The following is a 15,370-nucleotide window of genomic DNA, read 5'->3' on the forward strand; positions in this document are numbered from 1 at the left end:
TACTGACGAGCTCAGAAGAGCTGAGACGCTCTTGCGAATCCGTTCGAGTACAATGAAATGAAAGCAAAGGCTCATCCATCAAATTCATTTTCTTACGGGAAAGATGAGACTGCTGCGAGCTAACCTCAATGAATTGGCCAGTCCCGCCAGCATCGTATGTGTGAAGAGTTTTTCAATCCATTTACCGGTGGAATATCTTCTTGAGGATTTGTGTTTGTGGACTAGTAGCTTGTTTGAGTTGGAATCTCTTTTTGGTCCTTCCCGCTAACGTGAGTGAGCAGTGTGGCTGTCCATTGGCTGACATCTGACTTCAACACTGCACTCTTCTTTCTCGTGTGCATTGTAAACATCTTCATTGACAGGAAGGCTTAAGTGTGGGGGCGGGGCGGGGCGGGCCCGGAACCGGTTGCACTCTTGACGGGCACAATGGCCGTACAGCGGCCGCAGGGCAGACGGCGCCCTTATTGATGGCGTCCCCTCACTGACGGGGCCAAATGCGGCACATGCTCCATTTTTTAGCCAGAGCTGTGATGGCAAGTCATCTTTTGCCAGTCAAACAAATGGAATCCGTTTCCCCATTGGCCCAAAGAAAGCAACGATTGCTGTAAGGTGCAATTGATTTCATATTTGACTGGATGACAAGGACAAAATGAAAAGAATTCAAGCGCATGTGGATTGGATGTGGGGGGGGTTTTCTCACCGGCACATTGGTCCTCATGCCAAAAGAAGGCTAAGCACGATAATACGGTTGGTTCCGTGCGAGCGAGCGTGCGCTATGCACCTACGTACGTGCTGTGAGTGTCCTTTTTCCTTCCTTGTAAACTTGATTTCCATCTGACATTTTATCTGCTAAAAGGTATTCATTGTGGTGCATGCAATGATCTTGTTCCTCCTCACTTCTCTATAATAACGCCTTTTGGAAGGAACATCTCGCATGTAATTACACGTAGCTATGTTTAAAAAGACGACGTGCGTGTGTTTTCGAGACTTTTTTTTTTTTTAACTTTGACTTCTTTGAAGACACGTCAGTACTTTAGGAGCCCGAAACGAGAGCTCTTCGTCCAATCCCTGTGACGAGCGTGGGAGCTCTTTGGGGATTTTCCCTTTTCTGTTCCCAAATTCGCTCCAGGCGCACACCCAGATCTCGTTGGTCTTCCTCAAAGAGCGGAAGGCGATGGATCATCCGCTCTGTCCGCTCCGGTTGGCCGAAGGTGTATTGTCTGCATATACCTCAGGTTGCGAACAGAGAACGCCGGCTCGGTCCTTCGGGGAAGATTCCGAGGGGTTGGAGTCGGGTCGCGGACGCCGTCACCTCGAGGCGGCTTCGTCGAGCAAAGCTGAAACGAGCGAGGAACGAGAGAACCGTGAGACGTCAACCAAAATGCCGCGGTGAAGTGTCCAAACACAGTCGGTGGTTTTTTTTTTGATTGTCTCAGCGGCGGCAAGGATTAGCAACATGACTTATTAAATTGTGATGCAATGTAATCTTCTCTAAACCTGCATCTATTTTTAAACCGGACTGGCCGCACGCACCGCCAATGGATTATTAAACCGAGCCTCGTCGTCCCGCGGCTCTCTCGTGCAAACTTGAAGCGCGCCAGCCACATGAGGAGCACTTGAAAACGGCGCGGCTTCTTGAGACTTTCAAGTGAGAAGAAGACCACTTGACGAGCGTACGGTTAAAACTTGATAAGACAAATGTGGCCGGTTGAAAAGAAAATGGCGGACTTTTTGCGTCTTGATTTGCTGGGACGTTTGGGGCCGGCCTGCTCGCTGGCACCAAGTTGGCCACCATTTTAGGCTGAAAGACTTTGACAAAGCCTGGAGGTCTGTTTGAAGTTACAAACGGCACTGGCGGAGGGATTAGTACATTGGCCCCCCCCCCCCACCGCCAAATGCCAGTGTGTAAAATACAGTGATCCCTCCTACTTCGCGGGGGTTACGTTCCAGACCCAACCGCGAAATGGGAATTTCCGCGAAATAGAAACTAGATTTTTTTGAGCTATTCTTGGAAGATATTCTATTTTTATCGCTGACATCAACCAGCTCGCTGCTAGGGGACTTTCATATCAATGGACTGTGCGCTCCGCATTCATGCCTTAGCGACGAGACTAACAGTGTATTGCTATGTCCAGATGAAGGCCACCGCCGGTGGAGAGTGTTATATCTTTACTATTTTCCAGGTTCTGATGTAGCAAGCACGGTTCGGACAACGACGTGATGGGTACTGCTTTATTCCTTTCATCACAGTCAGTTCACTGGCCGTACATCGCGACACTGAACGTCCCCGAAGCTCCCCCTCCCACATCCGGGGTTTTCCCACTACGGAACATGAGTTAGTCCAAAATATACAACAGCGAGAACGCCCTGAAGTCACATGTGACGATAAAGTATACTGTACTGACTCTTTAATTTATTCATTTCACTTTTAAACGTAAGCTATCATTATTAAAGGAAAATGAAGAAACTCAAGTGGCCGCGAAACCTCGTGAAATGATGAAATTTCTGCGATAAAATAATTCATTTCCGCATTTTTGAAAACCCGCGATATAGCGAAGCCGCGATAGTTGAAGCCGCGAAGTAGGAGGGATTACTGTATTACGTTTGACTGCCAGCAGGCTGTTGCCATGACAACAAGCCACCGAGGTGACGGCAAACGGTCGGCTCTGGTCCAGCTGCACCGCCTTCGGTGTTCCCGAGTCCTCCTCTTTCCTCCCCAGGCGCCCGCGGGCGCCCTTTCCCCACGTGTACACCTCGCCATCTGTCATGAGAGGGAACATGAGAGGAATTGAGGTCAGCACAAAAACTTCATGACTTGCTTGGCCTCACGTGGACCAACATTTATTGACCCCCCCCCACCCCCCCAAAAAAAAAAACTGATTTCAGTCCACACACACCTTGACTTCCAATAGATCACTTGCTTTGTTTTGCAGAGACAACGTTTTTGTTTCTCACAAAAAATAATAATATATATATATATATATATATTTTTTTTTTAATGTACCTAACACATGCACACATCCACACACACACGCCCCCCTCCACCCCCCGCCCCCAGATCGGGCGAGGTGACTCCTGCAGGGCCAACACAATGGCCCCATCTGGCGTCCCTTGATGGGCCGAAGCTGCGGGAGGGCAGGTCGGCCGCTGCCGCCTTTCACACCGGGGGAGCCAATCACTGGCACAATGTGACATTTCACCAATTGTCGCCTCCAGCACCAAACGGCAAGCGCTGGCGCACTTTCACCGCACCTCCCCAATGTTTAGAGCCCCCTTTACTGGCAGAAGGTTGATACTGCAAGTGTCTATCCAGATTCCCCCACCAGGGGATGGTTGGATGGATGCAGGTTCGGGACCGGTACAGAACCCGCTCTTATCCGGCTGCCCCTCCAGGCTCAAATCCATCTTTGATAGTAATGTCTTGTTTTTCAATGAAGGTATGGACATTTGAAAAGGTTCCGTTTGATCAGGTGCAAATGACTATTGTTTAAGACTCCCCCGGCGCACTCTCACTCACTCACTCACTCACTCACTCACTCACTCACTCACTCACTCACTCACTCACTCACTCACTCACTCACCAGACTTGATGGCCAGCGTGAAAGCGTCTCCGCAGGCCGCCGTGGTGACGCCCCGCAGGCCGGGCACCGGGTAAGGAGCGCGTTTGCCCCGTCGCGACCCGCAGCCCATTTGCCCGTGTTGGTTGCTGCCAAAGGTGATGCACTGGCCGCTCTCTGCATTGAACAAATGAGGCTCGAACTTTGAATGGGGCAACGTTACCAAGATGAAGAATTGCTTTTCTCTCCCTTTAGTTTCAGACAGAAAATGCGCAGATTTAAATTTGCACGTGGACGGAGGCCGGATTCGACCTGTCACGGCGACGGAGTGGGCGGTGCCGACGTCAATGCAGACAATCTTCTCCCTGTCGAGCGGCGCCGATCGGACGGGCGCGAACGAGTGCACCTCTTCCACCTGGTCAGAGGGAGTCGGCTCCTCGCCGAACGTGATCTTGTCCAGACCCAGCTTGTTGAACCTACGGACAAAATGCGGAGGCACGGCGGGATGGATACGAGTAGAGATTGTGTCATTGCCCGACTTGCAGGTGACCAAAATTACGAGGTGACCTCTAATGACCTGTTGCTTCCGCAGGCCACGATCCCGTCGGCCGCGCCCGGGCTGATGATCATGGAGCAGTCGACGGCGCACAGGACCCTGTGCGGCTGAAAGCGGGCGGGCAGACGCACCTGCTGGGGAGAGTTGTGGGTGTCCTGGGTGCCCAGGCCGAGGCGACCTGGCGGCCGCAAAGGACGGACGGACGTCACAAACAGACAAACGCGCGAGGACTTCCCGGGAGGCGTCACGCCTTACCGTTGTCTCCTCTTCCCCAGGCGAATACTTCTCGTTCGTTGGTCACGGCCAGAACGTGGGACGCGCCGCACGACACCTGTACCAGCTCGTATCCGAGCAGCGCCTCCACGATTTTGGGCTGAGCCGGAAGGGAGGGAGGGAGGGAGGGATTACTGCTTGGATTCTTTCAATTGGGATCGATCACCGGCAGTGACGCACGCCACGGTACCTGCGTGACGTCGTTGAAGTTGCCGTGGCCCAGGCAGCCGTTGCTCCCGCTTCCAAAGGTCATGATGATGCCTCTGTCTGCAAAATGACGCAGAAAGTGAAAGTCTGCGCGCCGCTCGCCACCGCTTTTGCCCTCAAGACGAGACGCCCCCCCCCCCCCCCGCCCGCGTTGACTCGTGCCGGAATCTCCTCACCTGTCATGCAGGCGGTGAAGAGATCTCCGCAGGAAACGGACTTGATGGTGACTCCCGACTGACCCTCCAGGAAGCGCGAGATGAACTGCGGCTGCATCTGCTCCACCGCGCCGGGCAGGCTGACCTCGGCGGAGCCCGCCGACGGCGCCTGCGCTCGGCAAGCGGAAGGAAAAATGTCGTAGCCGGCTGACTTTCTGCGACTGATGTTCACGCACCTCCCAAGCGATGAGGCGACCCGACTTGGTGACGCCCATCTTCTGCGTGCGTCCCAGCGACACCTGCAGCACCTCGGTGTTGAGCACGGGCAGACGCAGCGGGGCCGAGATGCCGCCGCCCCACGTGTAGACCGAGGACAGCGGGAGGGAATGCAGCTTGCCTGTGCCAGCTGTGGACGGGAACAGAGGCCCTTTTTGCCGTCTATTTGTGCTCCCCCGTTTGCTGTTTTTCCGCCTTGTCTAAAAGAAGAAAAAGAAAGTCGTTTGCTACCTCTGGATCTGCCGGCCGGCACTCGCCCTCCGACTCTGCCTTGTGGCCCGGTGTGCACAGTGGACAGTGGTTTCTCAATCCTGGACACGAGACATTTGAACGCACGCTGACGCGGCTTTTTTTCCAAGCACAAATCTGCGCTTCACAGCCATTGTTTTTGCAATGATTTCAATCTTCAAATGCGGTCGGTTTACATTTTGCGGGGTGAATTTTCCAACCTGCGCATCTTGACATTGCCGACATCCGTGCAAAGATTGAGCAGCGGGCGTATGCAGATGGGGAGCGCCATGATTTCGTTGAGCTGAGGCCGCTTGGAGGGATCCAGGTTGAGCATGTTGAGGACCAGCTGCCGCAGTTCCGGGCTATAGCGGTCCGAGATGGGGGCGAAGGTCCCGCTCATGATCTTCAGCACCAAGGCGGGCAGATTCTGCAAAAAAAAAAAAGGATTTGGCGGCGGCCGCCTTCGGAGTTGCGGCTTTCTTTCTCACCGCCGCCTCAAAGGCTCTCTTGAGGCTGGCCAGCTCGTAGAGGACACAGCCCAGAGCCCAGATGTCGCTCTTCTGGTTGTACGGCTTGCCCTCGCAAAGCTCCGGAGAGATGTAGCACGGCGTTCCCACCACCTGCAGAGGCACGCACAAGATTGTTGTTTCCTTGTCCTAAGATTCCATCCTCCCGGGTGGAACGGCGACAGGCCGAAGCGGAAGGCAACTCACGGTGTATGCTTTGCTTTTGCTGACGAGGATTTTGGAGATGCCAAAATCGCCGATCTTGACGATCATCTGATGCTTGTCCAGCAGAATGTTCTGCGTCTTGAGGTCCCTGTGCAGGATGAGCTTGTTGTGCACGTGGTAGAGGGCCAGCAGGATCTGCACAAAGAAGTGAAGGATGGTGTCCTCATCCAGCAGGGAGTTGCAGCGCTTCTGGATGTAGTCAGCCAAGGTGCCGCCTACATGGCAACAAAGGTACATTGTCACGCCATCTACCGGTGAACGAGGATTTGTTTCACGCGGGCTCGACGTGTCTTACCGGGTGCGTATTCCATGGCAATCATGAGCGCCTTGTCCTCCAGGAAGTTCTCGTAGTACTCGATGATGTTGGGGTGGTTGAGCAGCTTCAGTACCTGGCACTCATTCTGAGCGGCCAGACGCTCGTCACGGGACATCTGCTCCACGGGGATCTCCTTCAGGATGACCAAACCGCCGTCGCTGCGCCGCCGACACAGGTGGACGATCCTGACAGACAGTTTGGCTGCGGATCAGCGAGGAGCGTCTTGACAACATGTGGCCAAAGTGACACCTGGGTGCCATTTGCGGCCCACCGGACCTTTTCATTTGCCACTTTTTGAATGCTACTATTCCCATAGCCTCTTTTATGATGAGGAATTGATGGCAACTTTGCCAAACTAGCCTGAAAAGAACGTCATCCCGTTCGGTGACTTTCGTGCGTGTCTGCTAGTTAGAGTTAGAAACAAGCTAGTTTAGCCGAGCGCCCGGCTCGGCTCGGCCCGGCCCGGCTCGACTCGCTAAAACGTGAGCCCACTTTCCTTGTGTGAATACGCTCAAAAGTGCTGCGTTAAACGTCGCTTCGTTTACCCGAAAGCTCCTCTTCCGACAACTTTGATTTTCTCGTATTTCTCCATTACAGCAGCTCGGAAGAAACAGTCCCGCCGTCTCCCAGGGCAACCCGAGTGTACGTCACGTCCGGTTGTGCTTCCTCATTTCTGCCATCACATCCGGTAGTTTGTTGTTTCGTCCAGCAGGGGTCGCGCTGTGCTGAGGAAAGATTGGCTCGTCTGGGTTTTGCTGCTGCTGCTGCTGCTGCTGCTGCTGCTGCCGCCGCTGGTTCTCCGCTTTTCTATCTTCACCACCGCTCCGAATAAAGAGCCACAATTGATCACTCCTGCATGACACGTTGTCCTCTCATTGAGTGACTTTTGGAAGGGAGGAAAACGACGGATAAAAAGGAGAGCGACCGCCGCCGCCGCCGCCCCCACCACCTTCTCGTCTTGCCAACGTAAGGGCTTCTTTTCTTTTCTTCTCGGAACAGTTTCAGCGTTCGCGTCCATTTAAGGATGCAACGACCAGTTTTCTTTCATCTGGGTGTGCTTTTATGTTCTACTGGGTGACAAAGGTTTTCCAAAAGCACATTTGGGCTCATGTTCCCTTAGAAGTGCAGTAGGAATCCGCCAACGCTTCGTGAATTCGTCTTCCACATTTTAGGAAGGATCGGATTAAAAGTAAGATGAATGAATGATAAACCGATTAAAGTTGTCTGCTTCTTTTTTTTCGGCCGTAAGTTGCTGTTTTCTTTGCCATTTCCAGTCCACGCCATGAGTCACCTTTTCTCCCAGCATTCTTCAAAACGAGCCTTCGCGGAGGACCACACACATCGCGGCAGAATTTTCCAAAATCATTTTCACAAAATTCAACATCATTGTGACAAGAGTATAATTAAGTCGTGTGCCGCGCTACTAATAAATGGAGACTTTCAGGAGCAAAGTTTGAAGAGGGGTTGGACGCGTTCTGTTAGTGTCACTATGGCAACGGACGCCAACGCCACTTTTCACGTCGTCTGTTTAAAAGAAGCGCCTAGCGGTCCATCTTCTGACTCGAGTTGTTGATGTTCTCTAGCTGCTTTGAGCATCTCTCAAATATATCAACAGGCCTGATGTCGACGCGAGGTCCAACCATGAGTGTCTTACCGCCCGTTCGCAAGGATCGCATCATCCCGCAGTTTCCTCAGGTAAAAGCCCAGTCCAAACATGTGAACACTGGGGCAGAAGGCTATTAACATCCATCCATCCATCCATCCATCCATCCATCCGTAGTGTTTCTGTGAAGATGCGGCGCTCCAGGCGGGGCACGACTTCAACCCCAAAGTGAAGGCGGCGTGCCAGCAGCAGCGCACCGGCACGGTCGGGTACGTCGCGGGGCAAGAAAGACGACGGCAGTTGGCCGGCCGCCTGATGCCTCCGGTCTGGTCCTTTTTCCGCAGGTTTAAAATTGCCAAGGTGATTGTGGTGGGCGACTTGGCGGTGGGCAAAACCTGCCTGATTAACAGGTAAGCCGGCTCTGACCGCTCCGCCGGTTCCTTTTGACGTGACCACGGCGCTGTCCAACTCAGGTTTTGCAAGGACGCTTTTGACAAGAACTACAAGGCCACCATCGGCGTGGATTTTGAGATGGAGCGCTTCGAGGTGCTGGGCGTCCCTTTTAGCCTGCAGCTGTACGTTTCCAACGTCGCATCCACGGCCGAGTCACCGGGCCCGCTGTGACTCTGCACTTTTCCCCCCGGGCTCCTTTAAGGTGGGATACGGCCGGTCAGGAGAGGTTCAAGTGCATCGCCTCCACCTACTACAGGGCAGCGCAGGGTGAGCCAGCCATTCCGACACACTGGCTCCGTCAAAAGTCTCTCATGGCCCTCGCCTGGCTTTTTCTCGCAGTGGTGATTATCGTGTTCGACGTGACCGACGTGGCGTCTTTGGAGCACACCAGGTAACGACGTGGCACCCCGAGCCGGTTTGGCTCGGCTTTGAACCCGTTAGGACCGCGAGGCTCGGACGGACGGATTAGATTAGCCGGTTAGCGGGGAAGGCGTATCGGTGAGGCAGCGCCACCGCCGCCGCCTTTATCGTGTCGTTCCAGGCAGTGGCTGGAAGATGCCCTGAGAGAGAACGACCCCACGGCAGTTCAACTCTTTCTGGTCGGCACCAAGAAAGACCTGAGCGTACGTGGCCTCCGCGGCCCATCCTAGCCATTTGCAAGGTGATGCGTGACCTTGTCCTTTGTCTGGCAGTCTCCGGCTCAGTACTCGCAGATTGAGCGAGACGCCCTCCAGGTGGCGCGGGAGATGCGAGCCGAGTATTGGGCGCTGTCGTCGCTCACAGGTGAGCGGGTTGCCGGACAAAAAGAAGAAAAATGGGCGCAGCGGCTTGATTGACTGGCCTTGTCCAAAGGGGAGAACGTGAAGGAGTTCTTCTTCCGGGTGGCGTCGCTGGCCTTTGAAAACAACGTCCTGGCCGAGCTGGAGAAGAGCGGGACCAGGCAAATAGGCAACATCGTCAGTGAGTAAAGTGTCCCGAGCCCAGAGGAAAGAAGGCGCTTCCGTGACCGCCGTCTGCTCCCCGTAGAAATCCAGAGCGCCGGCGGCCAGCCGTCCAAGAAGAGGAAGCAGCCGGCCTGCTGTCAGTGAGAAAGGGACGCACGCCGGAGAGACGGAGGGAGGCAACGCAAAGGAAAGGAAAGGAAAGGCCTCGTGGCCTTTTCCTGGCCCGCCCGCTGCACTGCACCGCACCGCACCGCACCGCACCGCACCGCACCACCTTGCCTCCTGCGGCGGCCAAACTCCGTCTGGACCCAAATGCATTCGCAGGCCGTGGAGTGTCACTCCACAGCCAAGCCACACGCCGGTCGACGCCCAGAGTGACGTCGGCGCCATCAAAGCGTCCTCAAGTATTTCAACAGCAACGAGAGCCTTTGTTGTCACTGCCGTCGAGCGCTTTTTCATTTTCTGCATTCACGTAAACTGCCACCGCCGTCCGTGCCAAAGAAATTCATACTCAGTTAACGGAATTGCTGGGGGCGGGCATTTTTGCTTTTGCAGATTTGCTGCCAGCGATAGCAAGAAGGCCTTTCTCGCTGTCTCTCTCGCTAAAAGGATGCAAACTTTCTTTGTCTTTGGTTGCCAATGAGTGTTAAAAATATGTGCAAAAGTTGCGTGCTGTTGTTTTTTTTCTTTTTCTTTGACAGGAACGGTTGGAACCAGTGTCAAGTCGGTTCATTTCTCAAAGCTTTTGAAGGAGTCCAAATGTTGCCGATCAATTTGGCTCTGGAGTTCCTCAGGGATGCAGTGCGAGCATTTGTAATGGTCTCGAATCCACTTGGCTCCTTCCGAGTTCTCCACGGCCACGGCGGCCACGCCTCGAAACCACGAGACACAAAACGCATGGTTTGAGATCACAAAGTTGGGACACCAAATCATGAGAAGAAAAAATGGCCAAGTGGCCAGCCTTACCCACCACGGTGGCGCCCAACCTCTCCAGCAGCTGGATGGCGGCCTTCATGGTTCCTCCGGTCTCGATCCACTGGTCCACCAACAACACCCTCACGCCTTTCACACGGGATGGCACCATTACCGGGAGGGAGGGAGGGAGGGAGGGAGGGAGGGAGGGAGGGAGGGAGGGAGGGAGCGAGCGAGCGAGCGAGCGAGCGAGCGAGCGACCGGTCCCACCCGCAATCGCAACCCACGTAATGCCACGCTGGCGACTTACCCGGTCTGATGACGTCGTCTCGCACCTCCATGGTCTTCTCCCTGCCCGTGTAGTCGCTGTAGGTCTGCTGTTGGCTGCTCACGCAAAGATGTCCCGCTTTGCGCACCGCCAGGAAGCCTTTGCCCAGCGTGCTGGCCACGGACGCCCCTAGCCAAAGGCACCGGGTCAAAGGTCACACCCAGGCAGAGGCAGGAATTCAACATGTTCCCGTTAATGTGTAAAAAGTAGTCGTTTCATTCAGTGTCACGTTATAATGTGGTCAATTTAACCCGATAAAGTCCACGTTAGGCGAGAAATTGCACGTTTTGACAACAACCACAAATGTGTTGGGGGAGATTCTATTCAAATGGAGTTCATATGTATGTGCGTGCGTGCGTGCGTGCGTGGCCTTCTCGCACAGCTAATATTAGCAACTCGGGCGACGTTACTGACATCGGAGAAGGCCAGCGAGCAGCAGCCCTGCAAAAATATCGGGACAGACAGCTGAGGCCAACGGAAGGGTTGCGTACATTTTACTTTCTAAAAAAAAAAATCTAATCAGTGGTTTTGAAAAATGACCGAAAACATCTATTCTCACAAAATGGCCCTTTTCAAAAGTATCTGAAGACAAGTGCTTTGATTCTCTTTCCACTGTTTTCTTTTGTTAAAATTCATTTGTAAACGACTACATGTATTTGACTTGATCTCGGAGGTTTTTGGTCGTGTTGCAACATTATTGTTGGGAGAATGGCAAAGATCCGAGTTGTGATGAAATGACAATCATTGTAAACAACCACCCTGCCCTTTGGCCTCCCGGTGCGGGTCAAACGCGCGAGCAAATGCAATCCTGTGGCTCCCTCCCTCCTTCCTACCTAGGATGAAGCCCATGGCGTCGATGCCGGCCACCAGGTCGATGGCGTCGTCGCGGAAGGGAGCGAGCAGGTCTTTGACGCAGTCCGCCAGAGCCTGCATGGGGGAGGGCCAAGCAAGGGTCGCTCGTTTGCTTTCGAGGCGAGGCAAGCCAACGGAAGCCATGCAGTACCTGCGAGTTGCAGTAGAGTCTGGACGGGTCCAGCCAGGCGAAGGACGGCCCTTTGCTGTTGGGCGCCATCAGGGCCAGATACCAGCCTTTAGCTTTGCTCGCGCCGTCCGCCGGGGGTGGCGCCCACACGTCCATGCCCGGCCGCGGATGCTTGACTCAAACGCCAAGCGAGGCACTGAAGCCAGGTGGGAGGGGCAGGTGGGAAAAGCGCTCCGCCCCTCCCTCCCTCCAAGCAAGCGAGGGAGACTCCACTCTTGCATCATTTGCCAACAAGCAAACACTGGGGGATCAAATAATCATGAAAACTTGCAAAAAAGGTCTGCTTTTCCTCCTGAGAAGAAGCGTTTCGGATGACCACTGAACGCATCCAAGTTGCAGTGCCACCTTTTGTCCTCTAGAGGGCAGGCAGTACATCGCAGGCAGCTATAAAATCATGTTCTTTTTTTTCATCCAAAATGTTGACACTTTAGCAAATGAATCACAATCAAGCTTTTTTAAGGTCAAGTTGTACAAATGTTTTTGGGAGGATTTGTTCGTTTCAAAGTGTTCCTCGACGGGTTCAATAGTAGCAACAACAGAAATTGTTGTAGTTTAAGCCCCGATTTAGAAATGATTTTCTCTGCTCCCCGTGTATTAGTCAAGACCCCAGGCCCTCCCTCCCTCCCTCCCTCCCGGGAGGGGAAAACAATGCTGGAGCTGTGCCGGCCTGCTCCACATTCCACAAAGAAAGAAAGAAAGACTTTTTTTCTGGCCTCCCTCCCCGCATCACGATGGCGCTCACGGAGGACACATGCTTGTTTCCATGGCGAAGCGGGAACCTCCATGCGTGTTCCCAAAGTAAATCTCAGCCGCTGAGGGAGACAGAAGGGAAAGAAAGGGTGGCTTGAGGAAGGCTCCAACGCAAAACAACAAATAGCACGTCCATGTTGCTTGTGATACCTGCTGGAGCCAGCCAGTCCGTTGTCTGTCCATCTGGCTCCTTATATTGAACACCTGAAGCTCCCCGCACCTTTGCCGGCCAATTCAAAGCATCTCCCCCAGTGGTCGTTTCAGCAATTGCACAGCATTCCTTTTTGAATTGGCTTTAGTTTAAGCTATCTGGCACAGCATTTGATCTCAGCTTCAACTTTTCAGTATTTGCACGCAATTCCGGCTCCAATCTCCTTTTTTTTTGGTCATTCTTGAATCTTTTCAGTGTGTCCCTCCTACTCGTTAGTAGTGGAAGGTGGGGGTGGGTGCTAGGTTACTGGCGGTCATCCCCGTGACCCCCGCTCCCCTCCATCTTTGCATCCTGCCTGCCTGCCCCACATTGCGGCAAACCCCTCCTTCCTCACGTTGGCGAGGAATTAAACATCACACCACCCAAGTGGGAGGGCATCCGGAAAGGCTAAAAAGGCCCCCCTCGCAGAGGAGCTGCAGCCGGGCGCCTTCACTTGCGATCCGTTGCCATGTGGTGGGTGGTGCTGGTGGCTCTGTCTTACCTGGACAGGGAGCTGGCGGTCGGCTCCGGGGTGGGCCCGTCCCGAGGGAGGCTGTCCGAGGAGTGCGGCGCCGGCCCGCGGGGCTCCCGGCCTTTTACGCCGCGCGTGGACGAGCCCAAGCGGAGGGGCTCCGAGGTGACCAGGAGAGCCAAAAGGGGCTTCACGTATCCCGGGACCCTTTGGTGCGGCGCTGGAAACATGGCAGACCATTACGACCAACTAGGTAGATCCAGTTGGCAGGATGGAAGAGAAGAGAAGAGAAAAGAAATATGCTTGCTTTTCTTCCTTAGGTCAATTTGAGGAGACGGACAGCTGCTGTCGCACACACGACCACTGCCCCCACGTCATCCACGCCTTCTCCTCCAAATACGGATACACCAACTTCAAGTGGTACTCCATCTGTCACTGCGACTGCGACCAGGCGTGAGTAGAAAACACCCACCGATGGTCACCTTGACAAATACGGGGAGGCGGGAAAAAAAAAAAGAAGAAGAAGAAAAAAATGCCTCCCTCCACGGCCAGGTTGAAGGCTTGCCTGCACCGGGTCAACGACACCTCCTCGCGGGTGATGGGGCAGGCCTTCTTCAACGTCATCGCTGCGCCGTGCTTCCAGCTGCTCTACGAGGAGCGCTGCGCCGAGCGCCACTGGTACGGACCGTAAGTATCACACGTCCGCCACGCGCCGCCACGCAACATTCCGCTCTAATTGGTCCGCCCGCCGTCGAGGTGCAAACGCTACGAGAAGCTGCCCGTCGCCGTGGTCAAGGAGGCCGTCCCGTACGAATACGGCGTCGTCGACGTGGGCGAGAAGGAGGAGCAGAGCGCCACGCCGGCCGCCCCGTCGGGCGCCCCGTCGGGCCCCGAGGCGCCGTCGCTCCACGCCGCCGAGAACTTCACCGATAAGAGGAAGAAAAAGAAAGACAAAGGCGAGAAGAAGAAAAAGGCAAAGGGGCAGAAAAGCAAGCACAGAAAAGCAGACACAGTCGTACAAGACGTTCCTTTGACAAAGTCAATCAACGATGTCCTAAAGGATGAAGCGGCGCCGAAGGCCGCCCAGCTGCGGCCGACGGGGCGACCGAGCGCTCATCCGCCCAAAAAACGGAGAGCGAGAACGGGCGGGGGAGGGCTCAAAGTAGCCCCGGTTGGACTCGCGGGCTACAACCTCACCGCTGGCCTCGCCTCGCACCCCAAACGTCGCCCGAGCGAGGAGATCCCGCAACCTGCCGGGAAAAAAAGGCCAACGAGGAAGGAGGAAGTGGTCGGGGAGCTACAATCTACGGTGGCCGACGCCCGCAATCAGCATCGACACCCCGGTGAGAAGATCTTTGCATTTTCAAGTAGCGCAATCGGAGCGTCGCGGCCTGGAGAACAAAGCCCACCGGGAGCTCCCGACCACTGTCAAGACACAAGAGACAATGAGGACGGCAAGAAAAGGAGGAAAGTACGGCCGGATTCAGAGGCTCAAAGCACCGGAGCCGAACCGGCGCAAAGTTGCAACGGCCCGCCGGGAGCCGAACCGGCGCAAAGTTGCAACGGCCCGCCGGGAGCACGCGGCCAGTGCACAAAAGCGGCTTCTGAAAGGGCGACCAGCCTCACCACCGCCGAGCCGTCCCGTAGCTTGGCTCCGACGAGCCAGCTCGGGCCAGCGTTCCCGGCTTCGCCCGCCCGGGAGGAGAGCGTGGCAAAGCGGAGGGCCGGGGCGTCCGACGACCTTCGCAGCAGCGCCCTGCTGCGCTCCGTGGAGAGAGCCCGACGGCAGTTTGCCCGCAAGAAGAAAAGAAAAGCCGCTCAGACCAGGCTGGGCCTTGCTCCGTCTTTGGAAGCTACAAATCAATCAATCAATCAATCAATCAATCAATCAATCAATCAATCAATCAATCAATCAATCAATAATCACACAAATGGATCCCATTTGACTGTCATGTGACGATCACTGCAAGAATAAAATGTGAGCGAGTCTGCTCTTTTCTTTGGCTCTGTTGATGAAGTGACCCCAAAGGACAAATGTGGACAGATGTGGACATGTTTGTAGTCATGAAATTCTTGTGGTCAGGCATGCGCATGGATGGCTCTTTGTGGGCTCCTTTCTTTGTTGCGGACTCTGACCCGACCCGACCCGGCCATTCTGGCTGGCAAGGTCACATTCTCTCAAGCGATTTAGGGTATTACTTTTTCTCCTGCCAATCGGGTTGATCAGATGACTCTCTCTCTCTCTCTCTCTCTCTCTCTCTCACTCACATGCTTGCCTCAGCCAGACTTGCTTGCATCCTTTGAGCTCAGATGTCTGGAGACGGCTCGTGTCGCTCGCATGCATCCCACGCAAGGACAGAGTAGATAGGAGACA

General features: G+C 54.5%; 4 protein-coding genes across 10 annotated transcripts; 2 read left to right on the forward strand and 2 right to left on the reverse strand.

Moving 5' to 3' along the window:
- Positions 1–1,195: 1,195 nt before the first annotated feature.
- Positions 1,196–9,576, reverse strand: nek8 (NIMA-related kinase 8). 3 transcript variants are annotated; one of them, XM_085915607.1, is made up of 15 exons: positions 6,848–9,576; positions 6,282–6,487; positions 5,969–6,201; positions 5,744–5,875; positions 5,474–5,682; positions 5,256–5,335; positions 4,985–5,154; positions 4,770–4,917; positions 4,577–4,653; positions 4,369–4,486; positions 4,135–4,291; positions 3,870–4,033; positions 3,582–3,734; positions 2,603–2,761; positions 1,196–1,337 (listed from the first exon to the last, which is right to left on the reverse strand). In XM_085915607.1, the coding sequence occupies exons 1-15, from the start codon at positions 6,892–6,894 to the stop codon at positions 1,309–1,311; spliced, it is 2,082 nt and encodes a 693-aa protein (XP_085771733.1). In that variant the 5' UTR covers positions 6,895–9,576; the 3' UTR covers positions 1,196–1,308. The 3 variants fall into 3 exon arrangements, with proteins under 3 accessions (XP_085771733.1, XP_085771732.1, XP_085771734.1); XM_085915606.1 differs by lacking the exon at positions 1,196–1,337 and having other exon boundaries at positions 2,219–2,761; XM_085915608.1 differs by lacking the exon at positions 1,196–1,337 and having other exon boundaries at positions 2,219–2,761; positions 6,282–6,503.
- Positions 6,989–9,970, forward strand: rab34a (RAB34, member RAS oncogene family a). Of its 4 annotated transcripts, none has more exons than XM_085915612.1 (10): positions 6,989–7,268; positions 7,918–7,997; positions 8,083–8,174; positions 8,250–8,315; positions 8,379–8,480; positions 8,561–8,749; positions 8,900–8,981; positions 9,051–9,141; positions 9,211–9,318; positions 9,385–9,970. In XM_085915612.1, the coding sequence occupies exons 2-10, from the start codon at positions 7,923–7,925 to the stop codon at positions 9,444–9,446; spliced, it is 867 nt and encodes a 288-aa protein (XP_085771738.1). In that variant the 5' UTR covers positions 6,989–7,268; positions 7,918–7,922; the 3' UTR covers positions 9,447–9,970. The 4 variants fall into 4 exon arrangements, with proteins under 4 accessions (XP_085771738.1, XP_085771739.1, XP_085771737.1 ...); XM_085915613.1 differs by lacking the exon at positions 6,989–7,268 and adding an exon at positions 7,375–7,491; XM_085915616.1 differs by lacking the exon at positions 6,989–7,268 and having other exon boundaries at positions 7,611–7,997; positions 8,561–8,625; positions 8,698–8,749.
- LOC147053927 (uncharacterized) lies at positions 9,730–11,701 on the reverse strand. Of its 2 annotated transcripts, none has more exons than XM_085915617.1 (5): positions 11,546–11,701; positions 11,376–11,469; positions 10,525–10,671; positions 10,273–10,364; positions 9,730–10,174 (listed from the first exon to the last, which is right to left on the reverse strand). In XM_085915617.1, the coding sequence occupies exons 1-5, from the start codon at positions 11,678–11,680 to the stop codon at positions 10,022–10,024; spliced, it is 621 nt and encodes a 206-aa protein (XP_085771743.1). In that variant the 5' UTR covers positions 11,681–11,701; the 3' UTR covers positions 9,730–10,021. The 2 variants fall into 2 exon arrangements, with proteins under 2 accessions (XP_085771743.1, XP_085771744.1); XM_085915618.1 differs by having other exon boundaries at positions 10,269–10,364.
- Positions 11,702–12,993: 1,292 nt separating this feature from the next.
- On the forward strand, positions 12,994–15,364 carry proca1 (protein interacting with cyclin A1). Its single transcript, XM_085916379.1, has 5 exons — positions 12,994–13,249; positions 13,317–13,449; positions 13,549–13,683; positions 13,753–14,838; positions 15,307–15,364. The coding sequence occupies exons 1-5, from the start codon at positions 12,994–12,996 to the stop codon at positions 15,362–15,364; spliced, it is 1,668 nt and encodes a 555-aa protein (XP_085772505.1).
- The last annotated feature ends 6 nt before the right edge of the window (positions 15,365–15,370 follow it).

Source organism: Syngnathus leptorhynchus, chromosome 7, assembly GCF_054491065.1.
Source record: "Syngnathus leptorhynchus isolate UIUO chromosome 7, UIUO_Slep, whole genome shotgun sequence".
In the NCBI taxonomy this organism is placed as follows: Eukaryota; Metazoa; Chordata; class Actinopteri; order Syngnathiformes; family Syngnathidae; genus Syngnathus; species Syngnathus leptorhynchus.

Excerpts from the sequence above, each read along its gene's own strand:
- LOC147053927 (XM_085915617.1), bottom strand. The coding sequence starts at position 11,680 with ATGGACGTGTGGGCGCCACCCCCGGCGGACGGCGCGAGCAAAGCTAAA. Across the intron at positions 10,365-10,524 it reads AGACGACGTCATCAGACCGG|GCGTGAGGGTGTTGTTGGTG; the intron begins GTAAGTCGCCAG and ends CCCGTGTGAAAG. Across the intron at positions 10,175-10,272 it reads AGAGGTTGGGCGCCACCGTG|GCGTGGCCGCCGTGGCCGTG; the intron begins GTGGGTAAGGCT and ends CGTGGTTTCGAG.
- nek8 (XM_085915606.1), bottom strand. The coding sequence starts at position 6,894 with ATGGAGAAATACGAGAAAATCAAAGTTGTCGGAAGAGGAGCTTTCGG. Across the intron at positions 5,683-5,743 it reads AGAGAGCCTTTGAGGCGGCG|AATCTGCCCGCCTTGGTGCT; the intron begins GTGAGAAAGAAA and ends TTTTTTTTGCAG. Across the intron at positions 3,735-3,869 it reads CCACTCCGTCGCCGTGACAG|AGAGCGGCCAGTGCATCACC; the intron begins GTCGAATCCGGC and ends TGTTCAATGCAG.
- rab34a (XM_085915611.1), top strand. The coding sequence starts at position 7,875 with ATGTTCTCTAGCTGCTTTGAGCATCTCTCAAATATATCAACAGGCCTG. Across the intron at positions 8,481-8,560 it reads GTCCCTTTTAGCCTGCAGCT|GTGGGATACGGCCGGTCAGG; the intron begins GTACGTTTCCAA and ends GGCTCCTTTAAG. Across the intron at positions 8,750-8,899 it reads GCGTCTTTGGAGCACACCAG|GCAGTGGCTGGAAGATGCCC; the intron begins GTAACGACGTGG and ends GTGTCGTTCCAG.
- proca1 (XM_085916379.1), top strand. The coding sequence starts at position 12,994 with ATGTGGTGGGTGGTGCTGGTGGCTCTGTCTTACCTGGACAGGGAGCTG. Across the intron at positions 13,450-13,548 it reads CACTGCGACTGCGACCAGGC|GTTGAAGGCTTGCCTGCACC; the intron begins GTGAGTAGAAAA and ends CTCCACGGCCAG. Across the intron at positions 14,839-15,306 it reads ACCAGGCTGGGCCTTGCTCC|ATGTCTGGAGACGGCTCGTG; the intron begins GTCTTTGGAAGC and ends CTTTGAGCTCAG.